At 46.2% G+C, this 24,867-nt stretch overlaps 1 protein-coding gene across 2 annotated transcripts; it reads right to left on the bottom strand.

Annotated features, from left to right (window-relative positions):
• Nucleotides 1-955: 955 nt before the first annotated feature.
• Nucleotides 956-5,721, bottom strand: LOC125552771 (non-specific lipid transfer protein GPI-anchored 21-like). Of its 2 annotated transcripts, none has more exons than XR_007303797.1 (4): nucleotides 5,127-5,721; nucleotides 4,956-5,029; nucleotides 4,664-4,758; nucleotides 956-1,624 (listed from the first exon to the last, which is right to left on the bottom strand). XR_007303797.1 is itself a non-coding variant. In XM_048716435.1 (4 exons), exons 1-3 carry the CDS (start codon nucleotides 5,302-5,304, stop codon nucleotides 4,847-4,849), a joined length of 273 nt encoding a protein of 90 aa, XP_048572392.1. In that variant the 5' UTR covers nucleotides 5,305-5,718; the 3' UTR covers nucleotides 956-1,624; nucleotides 4,664-4,846. The 2 variants fall into 2 exon arrangements, 1 of the variants encoding a protein (XP_048572392.1); XM_048716435.1 differs by having other exon boundaries at nucleotides 4,664-4,906; nucleotides 4,995-5,029; nucleotides 5,127-5,718.
• Nucleotides 5,722-24,867: the final 19,146 nt, after the last annotated feature.

The raw sequence follows: 24,867 nt of genomic DNA, 5'->3' as shown, positions 1-24,867 counted from the left end.
TTGATAATAATGTTTGCAATAATATTGAAAGTGGGTTTGGAAGAGTGTCAACTTTAGATCCCACATATTTGGAGAATGTTCAATCTTATGAAGTTTTTGATAAAAGTGGGTATGGAGAGGTCATGACTTTAGTTAATGTTAATCCCACTATTTTAGAAAAGTGCCAACTTTGCATGCATGTGGATCGTGTTAAGAATATGTTTTGTGATAGCTATATTGTTGAATTTTATTATGATCCTACATGTAATTATTATGAGAGAGGAAAATATGGTGGTAGAAATTTTCATGTTACTAAATTACCTCTCGTTATGTTGAGATTGCTATTGTTTCTTTCTGCTTCCTTGCATATGCTAGTTTTTGCTTGCCTTGATAATTTGTTTGCCTATAAGATGCCTATGCATAGGAAGTATGTTAGACTTAGATGTGTTTGTCACATGTTTTATGATGCTCTCTCTGTGCTTCAATTCTTGTCTTTCATGTGAGCATCGTTGAAATCTTATGCCTAGCTATAAGGCTTTAAAAAAAGCGCTTGTTGGGAGACAACCCAATATTTTTCCTTGCTGTTATTCAATAAATAATTCATCTAGTCTCTATTTAGATATGGTTTTATGCTTTTAATTAGTATTTGTACCAAGTAGAACCTTTGGAAGACTCGGGGAAAGTCTTTGCGATCTTGCTGTAAAATACAGAAACTTTAACGCTCACGAGATTTGCTGCCATTTTTTACTAGAGAGTGCTATTTAATTAATTATTTTTGAAGATGATTAATAGATAAATTCCTCACATTCAGCAATTTATTTTAGAATTTTTGGGGTTCCAGAAGTATTCGAAACCTACAGATTACTATAGACTGTTTTGTTTTTGACAGATTCTGTTTTTCGTGTGTTGATTGCTTATTTTGATGAATCTATGACTAGTACTCCCCCCGTTCACTTTTGTAAGGCGCAGAAGGAGATTTTCGAAAGCCCCCAAAAATTGCTAATGGACAACAATACCCTTCGATCAATTTGAAATTCAAAAACCATCGGGATCGCTTCGCCAAGTGTGTCGCCTCCCAGCGCGCCACCGGCTCGCCGCCCAGCTTCTCCCTGCGCACCTCGCCTAGATTCTCCTCCGCCCAGGATCTCCTCTTCCCTGCCCAGCTTCCTGCTCATCAAGGAACCTCGCCGCCGGCCCCAGGAGGGCACCTCTCCGGCTGCTGGCCCCAGCAGCACTTCGCCGGCCGCCGGCCCCAGCAGCACTTCGCCGGCAAGGTCAAGCTCGCCCAGAACCACCTCCCTTCTTCCCCGTTCGCCAGAAGGTCCAGCTCGCCGGGGGCCAGGGGAGAAGATCAGGAGCTCCTCATGCATGACCACCTCCAGGCTCGATGCTCCTTGCCGGCTTGTCCCCTCGCAACAGTAGCAGATCCTCAACTGTAGCTCCTTGCCTTCGGCAGCAGATCCTCAACAGAAGAAACAACAGCAGATCATTGGCCCTCAATAGAAGCAACAGCAGCAGATCCTCAACATCGACAATAGCAAATCACTGGCCCTCAAAAGAAGCAACAACAGCATATCGTTCCCAATTGCAAGCATGGTAGTCCCAGACCTCAATTTCACTCCACCCGAGGAAGGCAACGAAGAACCTGAAGAAGAAGGCAACAATGCTGATCAAAATTCAGGTATAATTTCTTCTAATCTTGCATTAAATTATGCCTCAGAGAAGTAACAGAGAAGGGATTGCTAAGATTGAATAGTGCATATGAGGAAGCTTCGTTTTGTTCACAGGTTATTCAACACTACTCCACTATGGAGTATTAAAGTGGCTAAATCAAATCAAATGGATATCAGAGTCTTCTCTATGGAAGGCTAAAAAAGATTACTCCACTAGAATGGAGTAATTAACATTTTAGTGGAGTAATCAAATTTGTTGTTGCCTTTCTTTCCTTATGTATGGAGTAATTAAAATGACAACAAAGAAATGTCATGGTACACAAGGCATACTAGAAAGAAGGAGATAACGCAAGCAACATTAGTATCAGCAAACAACATTTACATTTATATTTTCAGCAAGCAAGCAACATTTATATTTTCAACAAGCAACAGAGGTCTCCTGGACAATTGTGGGGGTATTTCAGTTTTTGCCTCATTTGCTTATAGGCAAACTGAACAAACTCCACAAGAACCATGGTGTACCTCAAACAGCATATACTCTCACAACATGTATGTGTGTGTAAATAAACATATACTCTGACAGCTAGGAATGGAAAAGAAACTGCTGCAAGAACAGCAGTGTACCTCAAAATATTTTTATACTACTCCAAATTAAAAAGAAAAAGCAATGCAAAAACAAATTATGGAGTAATTTGCTTGCTTGCCTGCAACAGAGGTCAATCCTGGAGTATAAAGTTTAGTTTATATTTACAAATTTAGTTTACATTTATATTTTCAGCAACCAACATTTATGTTTATATTTACAGCAAGCAAAGCAAGCAATACTCCTATCCCATGGAATTTTTATTGCTATTGTTGACCTCTTGTTTACATTTCCAGCAACCAATTTGTAATATTCTTGCAATAATTAATTTTATTATTCTATTGCTATTGTAGGAGTACAAAGGCAAAGGAATTGGCTCACTGATGCACAGAGATATGCCGCTTACATGTCCTTGGAAACCCTCCATAAGAGTAGAGGAGGCAAGTTCAAGAGAACTGATAAGAAGGACGTGGCTGCAATATTTGGAGCACATGTTCGAGTTATTCAAAGAATATGGGAGAAGGCAATGAAACAGAAAGGCCTTGGTCAGGAGGTGGATGTTTCAAACAAAAGAAAGGAAAATTGTGGAAGAAAGTCTTATGATGATATTCTATCTCTCATTCAGACAATTCCCTTAAACAAGAGGTCAACTATTCGATCTCTAGCCAAGGCACTGGGTGTAAGCCCTACTACACTATATAAGAAGTTCAAGTTGAATAAGATAAGGAGACACTCCAACAGGGTAAAGCCGGTACTGACAGAGAAAAATAAGAGAGATAGGGTGGATTTTTGCCTCTCTATGCTAGATGAGGCAACATTAGGAGATGTAAGCCCAAGTTTCAGGAGTATGCATAATATTGTTCACATCGACGAGAAATGGTTCTCCATGACCAAGAAAAAAAGGAACTACTATCTGCTGCCTGACGAAGAGGACCCGGAAAGACCTGTCAAAAACTCTATTGGAAAAGTGATGTTTCTCGCAACGGTAGCAAGACCACGGTTTGACGAAGATGGGAACATGACATTCTCCGGAAAAATTGGGGTATGGCAATTCGTGAGAGTGACTGCAGCAGCAAAAAGAAGCAAGAACAGGGAAAAAGGGACATTGCAAACAAAGCCTGTCATAGTGACGAGGGATGTGATGAGAGAGTACATTATACAGAAGGTTGTGCTAGCGATTCAAGCATTGTGGCCTGCAGATGATGATGGACAGCCCATTTTTATCCAGCAAGATAACGCGAGAACACATATCCTACCTAATGATCAAGCATTCGCAGAAGCTGTGGACGAAAGTGGCCTGGACATTAGAATAATGTATCAGCCTCCAAATTCTCCAGACATGAACGCCCTGAACCTTGGGTTCTTCAGCTCTATTCAATCGCTAACAGACTGCAAAAGTCCAAAAACTATTCCAGAGCTGATTAAAGGTGTTCAAGAGGAGTTCGATGGATATGAAGTTTCAAAACTTAACAGAGTATTCATAACTCTGCAGACTTGCATGGTTGAAGTAATGAAGAATGGTGGAGCCAATAAATACAAAATCCCGCACATGAACAATGATAGGCTAGAAAGGCTACAACTGCTACCGCCCAAGATCTCAGTTCCTCCTGAAGTGTATGCAATGGCACTAGAGATGCTTGGACGCTGATCCTATCCAGTTTGTTGTGTATTCTGTGTGTACTTGTTGTGTATTCTACTCCAGTTTGTTGGAGTATGTGTTTATGTGCGTGCTTGGAGTCTATATTTATTGTTGCCACACACTATATATTATGCTATATATTGCCACTCCAGCTTAAACTTGGAGTACTTGCTATATATTGGAATATATAGTCCAGTATTTATTGTTGGAAAAGAAGAGAGCTGAAGCAAAGAATATATACTCCAGTATTTATTGTTGGGATATATACTCCGGTATAGATAGATAGATACTCCAGTAGATAGATAGACGGATAGATAATCCTAGCAAGTTGCAAACACTGCAGCAAACTTGCTTGCAAGAAAAATGAGATGCAAACTTGCTTGCAATAAAACAGAGATGCAAAGCTCTTTAACTGAATTTTTACTCCAAGAATAGGAGTATCATGCCTGCTTAACTGAATTTTTAACATTCAATGTACTGTCGATGAACTACTTCGAAAACAATTCATGTCGATCAACTCTTTCAGTTGGGTTAAATTATGCAAAACATTATTCAGTTGGGTTAAATTATGGAATGCCAAGACTGTCACATCTAGGCTATGCAAAACATCACAACCTTTCTCCTTCATTTTTTATTCTCCAAAAAACATACCAGAGTTCTTTTTTGCAGAAGCAGAGTTTGTTGTGGAGTACACTTTATACCAAGCAACTATCCAGATTACACTTTATATCGACCAATTTATACTCCAACAAGCAAAAGCAGGTGCAGGTGCGATGAGAAGATAGCAACCTGGGGGAAGAAGACTCTCGTGGGAGTGGTGGGCGGTGATTCAAGCGCTGGTGGCGTCGCCGTCTCATTCACTGATGACTCCGGCGGCAACGCTGCTGTAGAGTTGCGAAACGTACATTTAGACAAACAAATTAGTTTGCAACTTTGATACAGTTAAGGCACGAGCAGAATGTCGTTAGATGCTTAAGCAAAGGGTTTTCGTGCAGTGTTAATTAGCTTCCCCGGAGCAAAATGCAATAGGCCCTGCAAGTTCATAGTGCAGTGTCAATTAGCTTCAGTAATGTACACTTACTTGTATAATGGCAGTGGCAGGTTAAGCAAGAAGAATTACGTAGAGGGGGGGAGCTGGGATTTGCGTCGCTGTATCTGCAAATCACAAAGAATGGAACATACAAGAAATTGATTCCTTAATCGGAGTTCAGTTGGTTCCCTGAAAAGAAATTGCTCTAAGTGGAACACATACCTCTGCACATGAGCTGGACGGAGAGGGACTTGCAGACCTTGGGGAGGGAAATGACGAGGGTGCGGCTGATGGGGAGGCCGAAGGGCACGTTTCCGGTGAGGATGCGGCACGCGCAGTCGACGCCGGTGCAACTCCGGTCGCCTCTCCTCTCGAACGCCTGCAGGTACTTGGCCGGCATCGCCTCCTCCCTCTTCTAGCCGAAACCAACAAGCGGTCCCAGCTCAAGAAGAACATCTGCCGGTGCAGCTACCAGATCCGGGCAGCAGCAGCTCCGGGCAGGTGACCATCAGCAGCAGCTCCGCAGATCGAGCACCACCGCTCAAGATCGGAGAGCCAGAGGGAAAAAAATCCCATTTTTAAATATGCAGACGGAGATGTGAGAGGAAGAGAGCGCCAGTGACGCGCGCGGGGAGAGGGCGCCGGCAATGTGAGCGAGGGAGGAGCTCGGGGAGAGGTGGTGCGGGTGAGAGAGGGCGAGGAAGAGCGCGCCGGCCCCGGCGATGCGTGAGGGAGAGATGTGGGTGAGTCGCGAGTGAGCGAGGGATGCGAGTGTTTCGCTACCGTGTCCCCGACCGACACGGGGGTAAAAATGGAAAACACGTTTTTTTTTGCGTGACCGAGCGAGTTTGTAGTAGATTTTGCTCCGCGCCTTATAAAAGTGAACGGAGGAAGTAATAGAGTTTATGAATCATAGAAAAGTTGGAATACAATAGGTTTAACATCAATATAAATAAAGAATTAGTTCATTACAGTACCTTGAAGTGGTGGTTTGTTTTCTTTTACTAACGGAGCTCACGAGATTTTCTTTTAAGTTTTGTGTTGTGACGTTTTCAAGTTTTGGGCAAAGATTTGATGGATTATGAAACAAGGAGAGGCAAGAGCCTAAGCTTGGGGATGCCCAAGGCACCCCAAGGTAAAATCCAAGGACAACCAAAAGCCTAAGTTTGGGGATGCCCCGGAAGGCATCCCCTCTTTCGTCTTCGTCTATCGGTAACTTTACTTGAAGCTATATTTATATTCACCACATGATATGTGTTTTGCTTGGAGCGTCTTGTATGATTTGAGTCTTTGCTTTTTAGCTTACCACAATCATCCTTACTGTACACACCTTTTGGGAGAGACACACATGAATTAGAATTTATTAGAATACTCTATGTGCTTCACTTATATCTTTTGAGTCGGATAATTTTGCTCTAGTGCTTCGCTTATATCTTTTAGAGCAGGACGGTGGTTCTCTTTTATAGAAATAATTGATCTTTCATGCTTCAATTATATTATTTTGAGAGTCCTTTAGAACAGCATGGTAATTTTCTTTGGTTATAAATTTTAAATATTAAGAGAAGTTGGATGCTTGATAGTTGTTTTGAGATATAAAGGTGGTAATACTAGAGGTGTGCTAGTTGGGTAATTGTGAAACTGAGAACTACTTGTGTTGAAGTTTGCAAGTCGCGTTGCATGCACGTATGGTAAACGTTATGTGACAAATTTGAAGCATGAGGTGTTCTTTGATTGCTTTCCTTATGAGTGGCGGTCGGGGACGAGCGATGGTCTTTTCCTACCAATCTATCCCCCTAGGAGCATGCACGTAGTGCTTGGTTTTGATGACTTGTAGATTTTTGCAATAAGTATGTGAGTTCTTTATTACTAATGTTGAGTCCATGGATTATACGCATTCTCACCCATCCATCATTGCTAGCCTCTTCGGTACCGTGCATTGCCCTTTCTCACCTTGAGAGTTGGTGCAAACTTCGCCGGTGAATCCAAACCCCGTGATGTGATATGCTCTATCACACATAAGCCTCCTTATATCTTCCTCAAAACAGCCACCAAATCTACATATTATGGCATTTCCATATATAGCCATTCTGAGATATATTGCCATGCAATTTTCCACCGTTCCATTTATTGTGACACGCATCATCATTGTCATATTGCTTTGCATGATCATGCAGTTGACATCGTATTTGTGGCGAAGCCACCATGCTTAATTTTTCATACATGTCACTCTTGATTCATCGCAATCCCGGTACACCGCGGGAGGCATTCACATAGAGTCATATTTTGTTCTAAGTATCGAGTTCTAATTCTTGAGTTGTAAATAAACAAAAGTTTGATGATCATCATTAGAGCATTGTCCCATGTGAGGAAAGGATGATGGAGACTATGATTCCTCCACAAGTCGGGATGAGACTTCGAACGAAAAAAAGAGGCCATAAAAAAGAGAAAAGAAGACCCAAATAAAAAATGAGACAAAAAGAGAGAAGGGACAATGTTACTATCCTTTTTTCCACACTTGTGCTTCAAAATAGCACCATGATCTTCATGATAGAGAGTCTCTTATTTTGTCACTTTCATATACTAGTGGGAATTTTTCATTATAGTGTTGGAAATATGCCCTAGAGGCAATAATAAAAGCATTATTATTATATTTCCTTGTTCATGATAATTGTCTTTATTCATGCTATAATTGTGTTATCCGGAAATCGTAATACATGTGTGAATAATAGACACCAACATGTCCCTAGTAAGCCTCTAGTTGACTAGCTCGTTGATCAACAGATAGTCATGATTTCCTGACTATGGACATTGGATGTCATTGATAACGAGATCACATCATTAGGAGAATGATGTGATGGACAAGACCCAATCCTAAATATAGCACAAGATCGTATAGTTCGTTTGCTAGAGTTTTCCAATGTCAAGTATCTTTTCCTTAGACCATGAGATCGTGTAACTCCCGGATATCGTAGGAGTGCTTTGGGTGTACCAAACGTCACAACGTAACTGGGTGACTATAAAGGTATACTATGGGTATCTCGAAAGTGTCTGTTGGGTTGACACGGATCAAGACTGGGATTTGTCACTCCGTATGACGGAGAGGTATCACTGGGCCCACTCGGTAATGCATCATCATAATGAGCTCAAAGTGACCAAGTGTCTGGTCACGGGATCATGCATTACGGTACGAGTAAAGTGACTTGCCGGTAACGAGATTGAACGAGGTATTGGGATACCGACGATCGAATCTCGGGCAAGTAACATACCGATTGTCAAAGGGAATTGTATACGGGATTGGTTGAATCCTCGACATCGTGGTTCATCCGATGAGATCATCGAGGAGCATGTGGGAGCCAACATGGGTATCCAGATCCCGCTGTTGGTTATTGACCAGAGAGTCGTCTCGGTCATGTCTACATGTCTCCCGAACCCGTAGGGTCTACACACTTAAGGTTCGGTGACGCTAGGGTTGTAGGGATATGTATATGCAGTAACCCGAATGTTTTTCGGAGTCCCGGATGAGATCCCGGACGTCACGAGGAGTTCCGGAATGGTCCGGAGGTAAAGAATTATATATAGGAAGTGCTATTTCAGGCATCGGGACAAGTTTTGGGGTCACCGGTATTGTACCGGGACCACCGGAAGGGTCCCGGGGGTCCACCGGGTGGGGCCACCTGCCCCGGGGGGCCACATGGGCTGTAGGGGTGTGCGCCTTGGCCTACATGGGCCAAGGGCACCAGCCCCAAGAGGCCCATGCGCCTAGGGTTCAAGAAGGGAAGAGTCCCAAAGGGGGAAGGCACCTCCTAGGTGCCTTGGGGAGGAGGGATTCCTCCCTTGGCCGCCGCCCCCCTAGGAGATTGGATCTCCTAGGGCCGGCGCCCCCCCCCCCCTTGGCCCTCCTATATATAGTGGGGAGATGGAGGACTTCTTACCCCACGCCTTTGGTGCCTCCCTCTCCCTCTCCAACACCTCCTCCTCCTCCATAGTGCTTGGCGAAGCCCTGCCAGAGTACTGCAGCTCCATCATCACCACGCCGTCGTGCTGCTGCTGGAGCCATCTCCCTCAACCTCTCCTTCCCCCTTGCTGGATCAAGAAGGAGGAGACGTGGCTGTTCCGTACGTGTGTTGAACGCGGAGGTGCCGTCCGTTCGGTGCTAGGATCTTCGGTGATTCGAATCACGTCGAGTACGACTCCCTCATCCCCGTTCTTTGAACGCTTCCGCTTGCGATCTACAAGGTACGTAGATGCATCTAATCACTTGTTGCTAGATGAACTCATAGATGGATCTTGGTGAAACCGTAGGAAATTTTTTGTTTTCTGCAACGTTCCCCAACATATAGAACTTGGCTTGTATATTCCAATAATGGGCTTCCTCAAATGCTCTAGATCTTCGTGAGCAAGCAAGTTGGATGCACACCCACTTAGTTTCTTTGATGAGCTTTCATATATTTATAGCTCTAGTGCATCCGTTGCATGGCAATCCCTACTCCTTGCATTGACATCAATCGGTGGGCATCTCCATAGCCCATTGACTAGTCGCGTCAATGTGAGATTTTCTCCCCTTTTGTCTTCTCACACAACCTCAATCATTATATTCTATTCCACCCATAGTGCTATGTCCATGGCTCGCGCTCATATATTGCGTAAAAGTTGAAAGAGTTTGAAAAGGCTAAGTATGAAACAATTGCTTGGCTTGTCATCGGGGTTGTGCATGATAAGAGTATTTTGTGTGATGAAAATGGAGCATGGACAAACTATATGATTTTGTAGGGATAAGCTTTCTTTGGCTATGTTATTTTGATAAGACATAATTGCTTGATTAGCATACTTGGAGTATTATTATTTTTATGTCAACATTAAAATTTTATCTTGAACCTTCCGGATCTGAACATTCACGCCACAATAGAGAGAATTACATTGAAGAATATGCTAGAAAGCATTCCACATCAAAAATTCTGTTTTTATCATTTACCTACTCGAGGACGAGCAGGAATTAAGCTTGGGGATGCTTGATACGTCTCCAATGTATCTATAATTTTTGATTGTTCCATGCTATTATATATTCTGTTTTGGATGTTTAATGGGCTTTAGTTTACACTTTTATTTTTGGGACTAACCTATTAACCCAAGGCCCAGTGCAATTTGCTGGGTTTTTTGCCTATTCCAGTGTTTCGTAGAAAAGGAATATCAAACGGAGTCCAAACGGAATGAAACCTTCGGGAACGTGATTTTTGGAACAAACGTGATCCAGAGGACTTCGAGTGGACGTCAAGAAACAAATGAGGAGTCCACGAGGCAGGGGGCACGCCTACCCCATGGGCGCGCCCTCCCCCCTCGTGGCTCAACCGACCTACTTCTTCCTCCTATATATACTCATATACCCTGAAAACAACTAGGAGCACCACTGTAACGCCCAGATAATCATGCTACAGTAATCTCACATTAATGGTGCCACGTCACCTCTGTCACTGTAGTTAATCTCGGGTTAATTCGAAACCGTTTCAAATTTAAATTCTAAACAAGTCAAACGATAAAAGTTTTCAAAATATTAAACAAAATAGTTCGGTGGGTGCCGAATATCATTAGGGTAATTATAATAAAGAAAACTCATTTTTATAAAATGCCTAAAAAACTTAAAATGAAATAAAACAGAAAAGAAATAAATAAAAAGAAAAGAAATTACAAAAAAAACAGAAAACCCCCAGGCCAATTGGGCCTCAGCCCAGCCAGTGGCCTGCTAGGCCGGCCCACTTACCCCTTGCCTATAACCCATTTGGGCGGCTAAACCCTAACCCCCACCGACACCACTTCCCTCCCCACTCGTCCCACACCTCCCCCTCCCCCAATCCAGATCGGATTGGGGCTCGCTGTTGGAAATATGCCCTAGAGGCAATAATAAATTAGTTATTATTATTATATTTCATTGTTCATGATAATCGTTTATTATCCATGCTAGAATTGTATTGATAGGAAACTCAGATACATGTGTGGATACATAGACAACACCATGTCCCTAGTAAGCCTCTAGTTGACTAGCTCGTTAATCAATAGATGGTTACGGTTTCCTGACCATGGACATTGGATGTCGTTGATAACGGGATCACGTCATTAGGAGAATGATGTGATGGACAAGACCCAATCCTAAGCCTAGCACAAAGATCGTGTAGTTCGTTTGCTGAAGCTTTTCTAATGTCAAGTATCATTTCCTTAGACCATGAGATTGTGCAACTCCCGGATACCGTAGGAGTGCTTTGGGTGTGCCAAATGTCACAATGTAACTGGGTGGCTATAAAGGTACACTACAGGTATCTCCGAAAGTGTCTGTTGGGTTGGCACGAATCAAGACTGGGATTTGTCACTCCGTGTAAACAGAGAGGTATCTCTGGGCCCACTCGGTAGGACATCATCATAATGTGCACAATGTGATCAAGGACTTGATCATGGGATGATGTGTTACGGAACGAGTAAAGAGACTTGCCAGTAACGAGATTGAACAAGGTATCAGGATACCGACGATCGAATCTCGGGCAAGTATCATACCGATGGACAAAGGAAATTGTATACGGGATTGATTGAATCCTTGACATCATGGTTCATCCGATGAGATCATCGTGGAACATGTGGGAGCCAACATGGGTATCCAGATCCCGCTGTTGGTTATTGACCGGAGAGTTGTCTCGGCCATGTCTGCATGACTCCCGAACCCGTAGGGTCTACACACTTAAGTTCGATGACGCTAGGGTTATAGGGAATAGATATACGTGGTTACCGAATGTTGTTCGGAGTCCCGGATGAGATCCCGGATGTCACGAGGATTTCCGGAATGGTCTGGAGGTAAAGATTTATATATGGGAAGTCCTGTTTTGGTCACCGGAAAAGTTTCGGGTGCTATCGGTAACGTACCGGGACCACCGGGAGGGTCCCGGGGGTCCACCAGGTGGGGCTACCTGCCCCAGAGGGTTGCGTGGGCCAAGTGTGAGAGGGGACCAGCCCCAGGTGGGCTGGTGCGCCCCCCCACCAGGGCCCAAGGCGAAGAGAGAAGGGAAAAGGGGGAAACCCTAGGCTCAGATGGGCCTAAGGCCCACCTAGTGGTGCGCCCCCCTCTCTCCCCCCTTGGCCGCCCCCTAGATGGGATCTAGGGCTGGCCGCTACCCCTAGGGGTGGAAACCTAGGTGGGGGTGCAGCCCCTCCCCTCCCCTATATATACTTGAGGTTTTGGGCTGCCATACACACGAGAACATCTCCTTCTTGGCGCAGCCCTACCCCTCTCCCTCCTCGTCTCTTGCGGTGCTTGGCGAAGCCCTGCTGGAGTACCACGCTCCTCCACCACCACCACGCCGTCGTGCTGCTGCTGGATGGAGTCTTCCCCAATCTCTCCTTCTCCCCTTGCTGGATCAAGGCGTAGGAGACGTCACCGGGCTGTACGTGTGTTGAACACGGAGGTGCCGTCCGTTCGGCACTAGGATCATCGGTGATTTGGATCATGACAAGTACGACTCCATCAACCCCGTTCACTTGAACACTTCTGCTTAGCGATCTACAAGGGTATGTAGATGCACTCTCCTTCCCCTCGTTGCTAGATTACTCCATAGATTGATCTTGGTGATGCGTAGAAAATTTTGAATTTCTGCTACGTTCCCCAACAGTGGCATCATGAGCTAGGTTTATGCGTAGTTTCTATGCACGAGTAGAACACAAAGCAGTTGTGGGCGTCGATATTGTCAATTTACTTGCCGTTACTAGTCTTATCTTGATTCGGCGGCATCGTGGGATGAAGCGGCCCGGACCGACCTTACACGTACTGTTACGTGAGACTGGTTCCACCGACTGACATGCACTAGTTGCATAAGGTGGCTAGCGGGTGTCTGTCTCTCCCACTTTAGTCGGATCGGATTCGATGAAAAGGGTCCTTATGAAGGGTAAATAGAAATTGGCATATCACGTTGTGGTTTTCACGTAGGTAAGAAACGTTCTTGCTAGAAACCTATAGCAGCCACGTAAAAACTTGCAACAACAATTAGAGGATGTCTAACTTGTTTTTGCAGCATATGCCTTGTGATGTGATATGGCCAAAAGGATGTGATGAATGATATATGTGATGTATGAGATTGATCATGTTCTTGTAATAGGAATCACGACTTGCATGTCGATGAGTATGACAACCGGCAGGAGCCATAGGAGTTGTCTTAATTTATTTATGACCTGCGTGTCAACATAAACGTCATGTAATTACTTTACTTTATTGCTAAAGCGTTAGCCATAGTAGTAGAAGTAATAGATGACGAGACAACTTCAAGAAGACACGATGATGGAGATCATGATGATGGAGATCATGGTGTCGTGCCGGTGACAACGATGATCATGGAGCCCCGAAGATGGAGATCAAAAGGAGCAAAATGATATTGGCCATATCATGTCACTATTTGATTGCATGTGATGTTTATCATGTTTTACATCTTATTTGCCTAGAACGATGGTAGCTTAAATAAGATGATCCCTCACTAAAATTTCAAGAAAAGTGTTCCCCCTAACTATGCACCGTTGCGAAGGTTCGTCGTTTCGAAGCACCACGTGATGATCGGGTGTGATAGATTCTAACGTTCGAATACAACGGGTGTAAGCCAGATTTACACAGCAAAACACTTAGGTTGACTTGACGAGCCTAGCATGTACAGACATGGCCTCGGAACACGGAAGACCGAAAGGTCGAGCATGAGTCGTATAGAAGATACGATCAACATGAAGATGTTCACCGATGTTGACTAGTCCGCCTCACGTGATGATCGGACACGGCCTAGTTGACTCGGATCATGTTTCACTTAGATGACTAGAGGGATGTCTATCTGAGTGGGAGTTCATTAGATGAACTCAATTGTCATGAACATAGTCTAAATTGTCTTTGCAAATATGTTGTAGATAAATAGCTCACGTTGTAGCTCCCTGTTTTAATACGTTCCTAGAGAAAGATTAAGTTGAAAGATATTGTAAGCAATGATGCGGACTAGGTCCGTAGTCCGAGGAGTGTCCTCACTGCTACACAAAAGGCTTACGTCTTTGATGCACCGCTCGATGTGCAAACCCCTACAACGTCGTCTGTGGATGTTGTGGACACCTGACAGACACATCCTGATGACTACTTGATAGTTTAGTGCACCATACTTTACGGCTTAGAATCGGGATTCCAATGACGTTTTAAACACCACAGAACATATGAGATGTTCCAAGAGCTGAAATTGGGATTTCAGGCTCATGCCCGTGTTGAGAGGTGTGAGACCTCTGACAAGTTCTTTTGCCAACAAGATGGAGGAGAATAGCTCAGCTAGTGAGCATGTGCTCAGAATGTCTGGGTGCTACAATCACTTAAATCAAGTGGGAGTTAAACTTCCAGATAAGATAGTGATTGATAGAGTTCTCTAGCCACTATCACTAAGCTACTAGATCTTCGTGATGAACTATGATATGCAAGGGATGGAGTTGATCCCGGAGCTGTTCGCAGTGCTTAAGACCGCAAAAGGTAGAAATCAAGAAGGAGCATCAAGTGTTGATGGTTTAACAAGAACCACTGGTTTCAAGAAGGGCAAGGGCTAGAAGGGAAACTTCATGGATGGCAAACCAGTTGCCGCTCCAGTGAAGGAACCCATGGTTGAACCCAAACCCGAGACTAAGTGCTTCTATTGTAAGGGGAACGGTCACTGGTAGCGGAATTACCCCAAATGCATGGTAGATAAGAAGGCTGGCAACTTCAACAAAGTATATATGTGTTATTAATGTGTACCTCGCTAGTACTCTTGGTAGCACCTGGGTATTGGATACCGATTCAGTTGCTATTACTGGTGACTTGAAGCAAAAGCTACGGACTAAACGGAGACTGGCTAAGGGCGAGGTGACAATTGTGTTGGAAGTGTTTCCAAAGTTGATGAGATCACCATCGCACGCTCCATCTGCCTTCGGGATTAGTATTGAACCTAGATAAATGTTATCAGGTGTCTACATTGAGCATGAATATGATTAGATCATGTTCATTGCAATACGGTCATTCATTTAAGTTAGAGAATAATGGTTATTCTGTTTACATGAATGATACCTTTCATGGTCATGCACCCTATGTGAATGGTTCATTGAATCTCAGTCGTGGTAATACACATGTTCACGCCAAAAGATGTAGAGTTAATAATGATAGTACCACTTTCTCGTGGCACTGCCGCTTAGGTCATATTGGCGTAAGATGCATGAAGAAACTCCATGTCGATGGATGTTTGGAGTCACTTGATTTTGAATCGCTTGACACATGCGAGCCATGCCTCATGGGCAGGATGACTAAGACCCCGCTTTCAGGTACAATGAAACGGGCAAGTGACTTGTTGGAAATCATACATGCTGATGCGTGTGATCCAATGAGAATTGAAGCGCGCGCTGGATATCGCTGTTTTCTCATATTCACCGACGATTTGAGTAGATATAGGTATATTTACTTAATGAAGCACAAGTCTGAAACGTTTGAAAAGTTCAAGCAATTTCAGAGTGAAGTTAAGAATCATCATAACAAGAAGATCAAATTCCTACGATCTGATCAATGAGAATATCTGAGTTATGAGTTTGGCAAACATTTAAGACATTGTGGAATTGTTTCACAGTTGAAGCCACCTGGAACACCACTGGGTTATGGTGTGTCCGGACATCGTAATCGAACCTTATGAGATATGGTGCGATCTATGATGTCTCTTATCAATCTACTGTTTTCATTTTGAGGTTATGCGTTAGAGACAGCTGCATTCACTTTAGATAGGACACCATCTAAGTCCGTTGAGACGACGTCATAAGAACATTGGTTTGGCAAGAAACCAAAGTTGTCGTTTCTTAACGTTTGGGGATGCGATGCTTAAGGCTTCAGCCGGAGAAGCTCGAACCCAAAGCGGACAAACACATCTTCATAGGATACCCAAAGGTGACAGTAGGGTATACCTTCTATCTCAGATCCGAGGGCAAATTGTTTGTCGCTAAGAACGGGTCCTTTCTCGAGAAGGAGTTTCTCTCGAAAGAATTGAGTGGGAGGAAGATAGAACTTGATGAGGTTGTCGAACCTTCACTTCAACCAGAGAGTGACGCAACACAGAAAGATGTTTTCTGTGGCGCCTACGTCTGTTGAATAGGAAGTTAATGATAGTGATCATGAAGCTTCGGATCAAGTTACTATCGAACCTCGTAGGTCGACAAGGATATGTACTACTCCTAAGTGGTACGGTAATCCTGTCTTAGATATCATGTTGTTAGACAACAATGAATCTACGATCTATGGAGAAGTGATGGTGGGCCCGTATTCCGACAAATGGTTAGAAGCCATGAAATCCGAGATAGGATCCATATATCAGAACAAAGTATGGACTTTGGTGGACTTGCCCGATGATCGGCAAGCCATTGAGATAAATGGATCTTTAAGAAGAAGACGGACGTGGGCGGTAATGTTACCGTCTATGAAGCTCGACTTGTGGGAAAGAGTCTTTTCACAAGTTCAAGGAGTTGACTACAATGAGAATTTCTCACCCGTAGCGATGCTTAAGTCCGTCGGAATCATGATAGCATTAGCTGTATTTTTCGATTATGAAATCTTACAGATGGATGTCAAAACAAGTTTTCTTACCAGTTTTCGTAAGAAAAGTTGTATGTGATACAATAAAAGGTTTTGTCGATCCTAAGGATGCTAAAAGGTATGCTGGCTCCAACAATCCTTCTATGGACTAGAGCAAGCATCTCGGAATCGGAATATATGTTTTGATGGAGTGATCAAAGCTTTTAGGTTTATACAATGTTTGCTAGAAACTTGTATTTACAAGAAAGTGAGTGGGAGCACTAAAACATTTCTGATAAGTATATGTGGATGGCATATTGTTGATCCGAAATGATGTAGAATTTCTGGAAAGCATAAACGGTTGTTTGAAGAGTGATTTTCAAAGGAAGACCTGGATAAAACTGCTTACATATTGGGCATCAAGATCTATAGAAATAGATCAAGACGCCTGATGATACTTTCAAAGAACGCACACCTTGACATGTTTTTGAAGGAGTTCAAAATAGATCAGTCAAAGAAGGGGTTCTTACCTGAGTTGTATGGTGTGAAGTTGAGTAAGACTCAAAGATTGACCACGGCAGAAGAAAGAGGAAGGACGAAGGTCGTCCCCTATGCTCTTGTCATAGGCTCTATACGATATGCCATGCTGAGTACCGCACCTGATGTGTGCCTTGCCACATGTCTGGCAAGAGGGTACAAAGGTGATCTAGGAGTAGATCACCAGATAGCGGTCAAAATTATCCTTAGAGGAATAAGGAAATGTTTCTCGGTACCCGGGGATCCTCTAGAGTCGACCTGCAGGCATGCAAGCTTAACACCTATCCGGATAGCTCTGAGTAGAGATACCGGATACGTATAATGGAGCAACAATTTGAAATAGCTCCAAGTGGAACGTGGTAGCAGCATCTATGATATAAAGTTTTGCGAAATACATAGGGATCTGAATATGGCAAGACCCGTTGACTACAACCTCTCTCACAAGCATAACATGATCAAACCCAGAACTCTTTGAGTGTTTATCACATAGTGATGTGAACTAGATCATTGAGTCTAGTAGACTCTTGGATGTTGGTCACATGGCGATGTCACCTGTGAGTGTTAATCACATGGCGATGTGAACTAGATTATTGACTCTAGTGCAAGTGGGAGACTGTTGGAAATATGCCCTAGAGGCAATAATAAATTAGTTATTATTATTATATTTCATTGTTCATGATAATCGTTTATTATCCATGATATAATTGTATTGATAGGAAACTCAGATACATGTGTGGATACATAGACAACACCATGTCCCTAGTAAGCCTCTACTTGACTAGCTCGTTAATCAATAGATGGTTACGGTTTCCTGACCATGGACATTGGATGTCGTTGATAACGGGATCACATCATTAGGAGAATGATGTGATGGACAAGACCCAATCCTAAGCCTAGCACAAAGATCGTGTAGTTCGTTTGCTGAAGCTTTTCTAATGTCAAGTATCATTTCCTTAGACCATGAGATTGTGCAACTCCCGGATACCGTAGGAGTGCTTTGGGTGTGCCAAACGTCACAACGTAACTGGGTGGCTATAAAGGTACACTACAGGTATCTCCGAAAGTGTCTGTTGGATTGGCACGAATCGAGACTGGGATTTGTCACTCCGTGTAAACGAAGAGGTATCTCTGGGCCCACTCGGTAGGACATCATCATAATGTGCACAATGTGATCAAGGAGTTGATCATGGGATGGTGTGTTACGGAACGAGTAAAGAGACTTGCCGGTAACGAGATTGAACAAGGTATCGGGATACCGATGATCGAATCTCGGGCAAGTATCATACCGATGGACAAAGGGAATTGTATACGGGATTGATTGAATCCTTGACATCATGGTTCATCCGATGAGATCATCGTGGAACATGTGGGAGCCAACATGGGTATCCAGATCCCGCTGTTGGTTATTGACCGGAGAGTTATCTCGGCCATGTCTGCATGACTCCTGGACCCGTAGGGTCTACACACTTAAGGTTCGATGACGCTAGGGTTATAGGGAATAGATATACATGGTTACCGAATGTTGTTCGGAGTCCCGGATGAGATCCCGGACGTCACGAGGAGTTCCGGAATGGTCCGGAGGTAAAGATTTATATATGCGAAGTCCTGTTTTGGTCACCGGAAAAGTTTTGGGTGCTATCGGTAACGTACCGGGACCATCGGGAGGGTCCCGGGGGTCCACCAGGTGGGGCTACCTGCCCCAGAGGGTTGCGTGGGCCAAGTGTGAGAGGGGACCAGCCCCAGGTGGGCTGGTGCGCCCCCCCACCAGGGCCCAAGGCAAAGAGAGAAGGGAAAAGGGGGAAACCCTAGGCTCAGATGGGCCTACGGCCCACCTAGTGGTGCGCCCCCCTCTCTCCCCCCTTGGCCGCCCCCCTAGATGGGATCTAGGGCTGGCCGCCATCCCTAGGGGTGGAAACCTAGGTGGGGGTGCAGCCCCTCCCCTCCCCTATATATACATGAGGTTTTGGGCTGCCATACACACGAGAACATCTCCTTCTTGGCGCAGCCCTACCCCTCTCCCTCCTCGTCTCTTGCGATGCTTGGCGAAGCCCTGCTGGAGTACCACGCTCCTCCACCACCACCACGCCGTCGTGCTGCTGCTGGATGGAGTCTTCCCCAACCTCTCCTTCTCCCCTTGCTGGATCAAGGCGTAGGAGACGTCACCGGGCTGTACGTGTGTTGAACACGGAGGTGCCGTCCGTTCGGCACTAGGATCATTGGTGATTTGGATCACGACGAGTACGACTCCATCAACCCCGTTCACTTGAACGCTTCTGCTTAGCGATCTACAAGGGTATGTAGATGCACTCTCCTTCCCCTCGTTGCTAGATTACTCCATAGATTGATCTTGGTGATGCGTAGAAAATTTTGAATTTCTGCTACGTTCCCCAACACTCGTCGCGCCAACCGCCGCCTCGACGCCCGACGCCGCCCCGCGCCCGGAGCTCGCCTCGCCGGACGCCCCCGCCGTCCTGCTTCCTCCCCTGCGCCCGTCTCCGTCCTCCTCCTCGCCCCCTGTTGCCCCGAGCCCTACAAACCCCCCGTGAGCGCGCGCCCCTCCCTCCTCTCTCTCCCTCCCCGCACCCGTGCGTCGCCCCGGCCGCCACCGCACGCGCGCTGCCCGTCGGCTTCGCTGGCCTCGCCCGTTGTCGCCACTGCGCCGCTCGGTCCTCCGCTCCGCCTGCTCCACGTTGGTCGCGCCCGCGCCCCAGGCCTTCCTCTGTTCGCCCTGCCCGCGTGTCCCCGCGGCCCGTGCTCGTCGTGGCCGCGCCCTGCCTCGCTCCGGGGACGCGCTTGTCGCGCCCGCGACCTCCCGTGGTCGCGCCCGGAGTTCTGCTCCCCTGCGCAGGATCGAAAGTATGTCTAGAGGGGGGGTGATTAGACTACTTGACCAAATAAAAACTTAACCTTTTCCCAATTTTAGTTCTTGGCAGATTTTAGCTATTGTAGGATAAGTCAAGCAATCATCACACGATTCAAGCAAGCATGCAAAGAGTATATTGGCAGCGGAAAGTAAAGCATGCAACTTGCAAGAATGTAAAGGGAAGGGTTTGGAGAATTCAAACGCAATTGGAGACACGGATGTTTTTCCCATGGTTCGGATAGGTGGTGCTATCCTACATCCACGTTGATGGAGACTTCAACCCACAAAGGGTAACGGTTGCGCGAGTCCACACAGGGCTCCACCCACAAAGGGTAATGGTTGCGCGAGTCCACACAGGGCTCCACCCACGAAGGGTCCACGAAGAAGCAACCACCCACAAAGGGTCCACGAAGAAGCAACCTTGTCTATCCCACCATGGCCATCGCCCACACAGGACTTGCCTCACTAGCGGTAGATCTTCACAAAGTAGGCGATCTCCTTGCCCTTACAAACTCCTTGGTTCAACTCCACAATCTTGTCAGAGGCTCCCAAGTGACACCTAGCCAATCTAGGAGACACCACTCTCCAAGAAGTAACAAATGGTGTGTAGGTAATGAACTCCTTGCTCTTGTGCTTCAAATGATAGTCTCCCCAACACTCAACTCTCTCTCATAGGATTTGGATTTGGTGGAAAGAAGATTTGAGTGGAAAGCAACTTGGGAAGGCTAGAGATCAAGATTCATATGGTAGGAATGGAATGTCTTGATCTCAACACATGAGTAGGTGGTTCTCTCTCAGAACATATGAGTTGGAATTGTGTATGTGTTCTGATGGCTCTCTCTACGAATGAAGAGGAGGTGGAGGGGTATATATAGCCTCCACACAAAATCCAACCGTTACACATAGTTTTCCAATCTCGGTGGGACCGAATCAGCAAACTCGGTCGGACCGAAAATGTAAACCTAGTGACCGTTAGAGATTTTCGGTGGGACTGACATGCAACTCGGTAGGACCGATATGGTTAGGGTTTGGGCATAACGTAATCTCGGTGAGACCGATTACACAAACTCGGTGGGACCGAATTTGGTAATTAGCTAACCAGAGAGTTGGTCAGGCAAACTCGGTGGGACCGATTTGCTCTTTCGGTGAGACTGAAAAGTTACAAAAAGGAAACACTGAATTTACATTGCAATCTCGGTGGGACCGATTCGCTCTTTCGATGAGACCGAAAAGTTACAAAAGGGAAACAGAGAGTTTGCAATCCCATCTCGGTGAGACCGAGATCCCTATCGGTAGAACCGAATTGCTAGGGTTTGGCAGTGGCTTATGACAAGTGAAACTCGGTGGCGCCGGATAGGAAGAATCGGTAGGACCGAGTTTGGCTTAGGGTTTAGGTCATATGTGGATATGGGAAAGTAGTTGAGGGTTTTGGAGCATATCACTAAGCACATGAAGCAAGAGGCTCATTAAGCAACACCTCATCCCTCCTTGATAGTATTGGCTTTTCCTAAAGACTCAATGTGATCTTGGATCACTAAAATATAAAATGAAGAGTCTTGAGCTTTTGAGCTTGAGCCAATCCTTTGTCCTTAGCATTTTGAGGGTTCCACTTTCACATCCATGCCATGCCAATCATTGAGCTTTCCTGAAATAATCATCTTGGAATAGCATTAGCTCAATGAGCTATATGTTGTTATGAATTGCCAAAACCACCTAGGGATAGTTGCACTTTCACTCGTGCGTCACCCCGGCCGCCACCGCGCGCGCGCTGCCCGTCGGCTTCGCTGGCCTCGCCCGTTGTCGCCACCGCGCCGCTCAGTCCTCCGCTCCGCCTGCTCCATGTTGGTCGCGCCCGCGCCCCAGGCCTTCCTCTGTTCGCCCTGCCCGCGTGTCCCCGCGGCCCGTGCGCGTCGTGGCCGCGCCCTGCCTCGCTCCGGGGACGCGCTTGTCGCGCTCGCGCCCTCCCATGGTCGCCCCCGGAGTTCTGCTCCCCTGCGCCTGCTCCACTCCCTCCGCGCCCTAGCCGCACTCACCTGCGCCCAGCCGCGCATGCCCGCTCCCGCTGCCGCAACCGCTGCTGCACCATCGCGCCCCGCTACTCCCTCACGCGCACGCTCGCGTTGCCCGCGCCGCCACTTCTCCACCTGGCTCCGGCATGCGTGCCCGCTTCGCTCGCCGCGCCATCCCGCCTCCGCCGCTCTGCCTAGTGCGCCGCTACTCCGTTGCGCCGCGCCGTCCGTCGCCCGCGTCCACGGCACCGGCAACATCCGTGCCGGCCGGCTGCGTCGGCTCCCGCTGCCGGTGCTCGCTCCCGCATCGGCGCCCATTCGGGCCAGGCGCTAGCGCCCCTGCGCCCGCACGCCCGTAGCACACCCGACCCGCAAGGCCCCTGGGGCCTATGACAGGAGGGCCCCGCCTCCAGAACGTTTCCATAAAAAAAGGAAAAAAATTAAAGAATTAATAATTAATTAATTAATTTTGATTAATTAAACTAAACAAATAACTAACTAAACTGTTAGAGTAGACTAAAATAGTCAATGACAGAGGGGTCCCACCCCTGTTGACCAGTCAAACGTTGATTGGTCAACTGGGTCCCTCTGGCCCACCTGTCAGCCACTTGGTACACTTTTGTGTACACTGTGCTGGGTGCGCCTAGCAATTTAGCATTTATTTCCGAATTAAAAATAATTTCAGAATAATAATAAAATCTTTAGAAAATCATATCTTTTAATCTGTAACTCGGATTAAATTATTTTCAATGTGAAAGTTGCTCAGAACGACGAGGCGAATCCGGATGCGCAGCCCGTTCGTCTGCCATGCATCCCCAGCATAGCGAACACGCAACTTTCCCCCTCCAGTTCATCTGTCCGAAAACGCAAAACACCGGGAATACTTTCCCGGATGTTTTCCCCCTTCACCGGTACCACCTCGTACCGCGTTAGGGCACACCTAGCATCATGCTTTGTCATGTCATGCATCTGTTTGCTTAATATTTATTGTTTCTTCCCCCTCTTGTCTCGCTAGACACCGAGACCGACGCCGCTGCTACCTAGTACGACTACGGTGTTGACGACCCCTCTCTCTTGCCAGAGCAACCAGGCAAGCCCCCCCTTTGATCACCAGATATCGCCTACTCTTCTCTATACTGCTTGCATTAGAGTAGTGTAGCATGTTACTGCTTTCCGTTAATCCTATTCTGATGCATAGCCTGTCCTTGATACTACTATTGTTACCTTTACCTGCTATCCTAATACTTAGTATAGGATGCTAGTGTTCCATCAGTGGCCCTACACTCTTGTCCGTCTGCCATGCTATACTACTAGGCTGTGATCACTTCGGGAGGTGATCATGGGCATATGCTATATACTTTATACTGAACATTACTTATGATACTGTTCGGAGTTGGGGGCTGAAGGGGCAGGTGGCTCCATCCCGATAGACGTGGGCCTGGGTTCCCGACGGCCCCCGACTGTTACTTTGTGGCGGAGCGACAGGGCAGGTTGAGACCACCTAGGAGAGAGGTGGGCCTGGCCCTGGTCGGTGTCCGTGGTTATTTCAAAATAACACGCTTAACGAGATCTTGGTATTTGATCTGAGTCTGGCTACTGGCCTATACGCACTAACCATCTACACGGGGACAGTTATGGGCACTCGACGTCGTGGTATCAGCCGAAGCCTTCGTGACGTCAGCGACTGAGCGGCGCGCGCCAGGTTGGACCGCGTAACGCAACTTCCTTTGTAATGGAGGTTGCTAGGTCTGCTCTCCGGCCGCGTTCGCAACATGCAGGTGTGCAAAGGGCGATGGGCCCAGACCCCTGCGCCATAGGATTTAGACCGGCGTGCTGACCTCTCTGTTGTGCCTAGGTAGGGCTGCGACGTGTTGATCTTCCGAGGCCGGGCATGACCCAGAAAAGTGTGTCCGAACAAAGGGGATCGAGCGTGTTGGGAAATGTGGTGCACCCCTGCAGGGAAGTTGATCTATTCGAATAGCCATGTCCCTCGGTAAAAGGATGACCCGGAGTTGTACCTTGACCTTATGACAACTAGAACCGGATACTTAATAAAACACACCCTTCCAAGTGCCAGATACAACCGGTGATCGCTCTCTCACAGGGCAACGAAGGGAGGATCATCGGTTAGGATTATGCTATGCGACGTTACTTGGTGAACTTACCATCTACTCTCTTCTTCTGCTGCAAGATGGAGGTTGCCAGAAGCGCAGTCTTTGAAAGGACTAGCTATCCCCCTCTTATTCCGGCATTCTGCAGTTCAGTCCACATATGATACCCCCTTTTCCATTTGATACCAATGCATATATATGTAGTGTAGTTCCTTGCTTGCGAGTACTTTGGATGAGTACTCACGGTTGCTTTGCTCCCCCTTTTCCCCATATTCTATATTTGATTGCTGCGACCAGACGATGGAGCCCAGGAACCAGACGCCACCGTCGACGACGACTCCTACTACACTGGAGGTGCCTACTACTATGTGCAGCCCGCTGACGACGACCAGGAGTAGTTTAGGAGGATCCCAGGCAGGAGGCATGCGCCTATTTCGATCTGTGTCCCAGTTTGTGCTAGCCTTCTTAAGGCAAACTTGTTTAAATTATGTTTGTACTCAGATATTGTTGCTTCCGCTGACTCGTCTATGATCGAGCTCTTGTATTCGAGCCCTCGAGGCCCCTGGCTTGTAATATGATGCTTGTATGACTTATTTTATTTGTAGAGTTGTGTTGTGATATCTTCCCGTGAGTCCCTGATCTTGATCGTACACATTTGTGTGTATGATTAGTGTATGATTGAATCGGGGGCATCACAACCACGAAACCCTATTTCCACCAACGTAACCTTCTGTACCCAAGAGATCCCATCTTGGGGCCTTTTCCGGAGCTCCGCCGAAGGGGGCATGGATCACGGAGGGCCTCTACATCAATTCCATGGCCCCTCCGATGATGTGTGAGTAGTTTACTTCAGACCTTCAGGTCCATAGTTATTAGC

The sequence above is a fragment of the Triticum urartu genome, chromosome 4 (genome assembly GCF_003073215.2).
Source record: "Triticum urartu cultivar G1812 chromosome 4, Tu2.1, whole genome shotgun sequence".
NCBI lineage: Eukaryota > Viridiplantae > Streptophyta > Magnoliopsida > Poales > Poaceae > Triticum > Triticum urartu.
Note: the sequence above shows the minus strand (reverse complement) of the source record. Positions and strands in the feature narration are given on the sequence as shown.

Bases quoted from the DNA above. Each gene is read 5' to 3' on its own strand.
- LOC125552771 (XM_048716435.1), bottom strand. From the start codon at position 5,304: ATGCCGGCCAAGTACCTGCAGGCGTTCGAGAGGAGAGGCGACCGGAGT. The intron at 5,030-5,126 runs GTATGTGTTCCA...TGTGATTTGCAG, and splicing joins CGTCCAGCTCATGTGCAGAG to ATACAGCGACGCAAATCCCA. The intron at 4,907-4,994 runs GTAATTCTTCTT...ATGAACTTGCAG, and splicing joins TCCCAGCTCCCCCCCTCTAC to GGCCTATTGCATTTTGCTCC.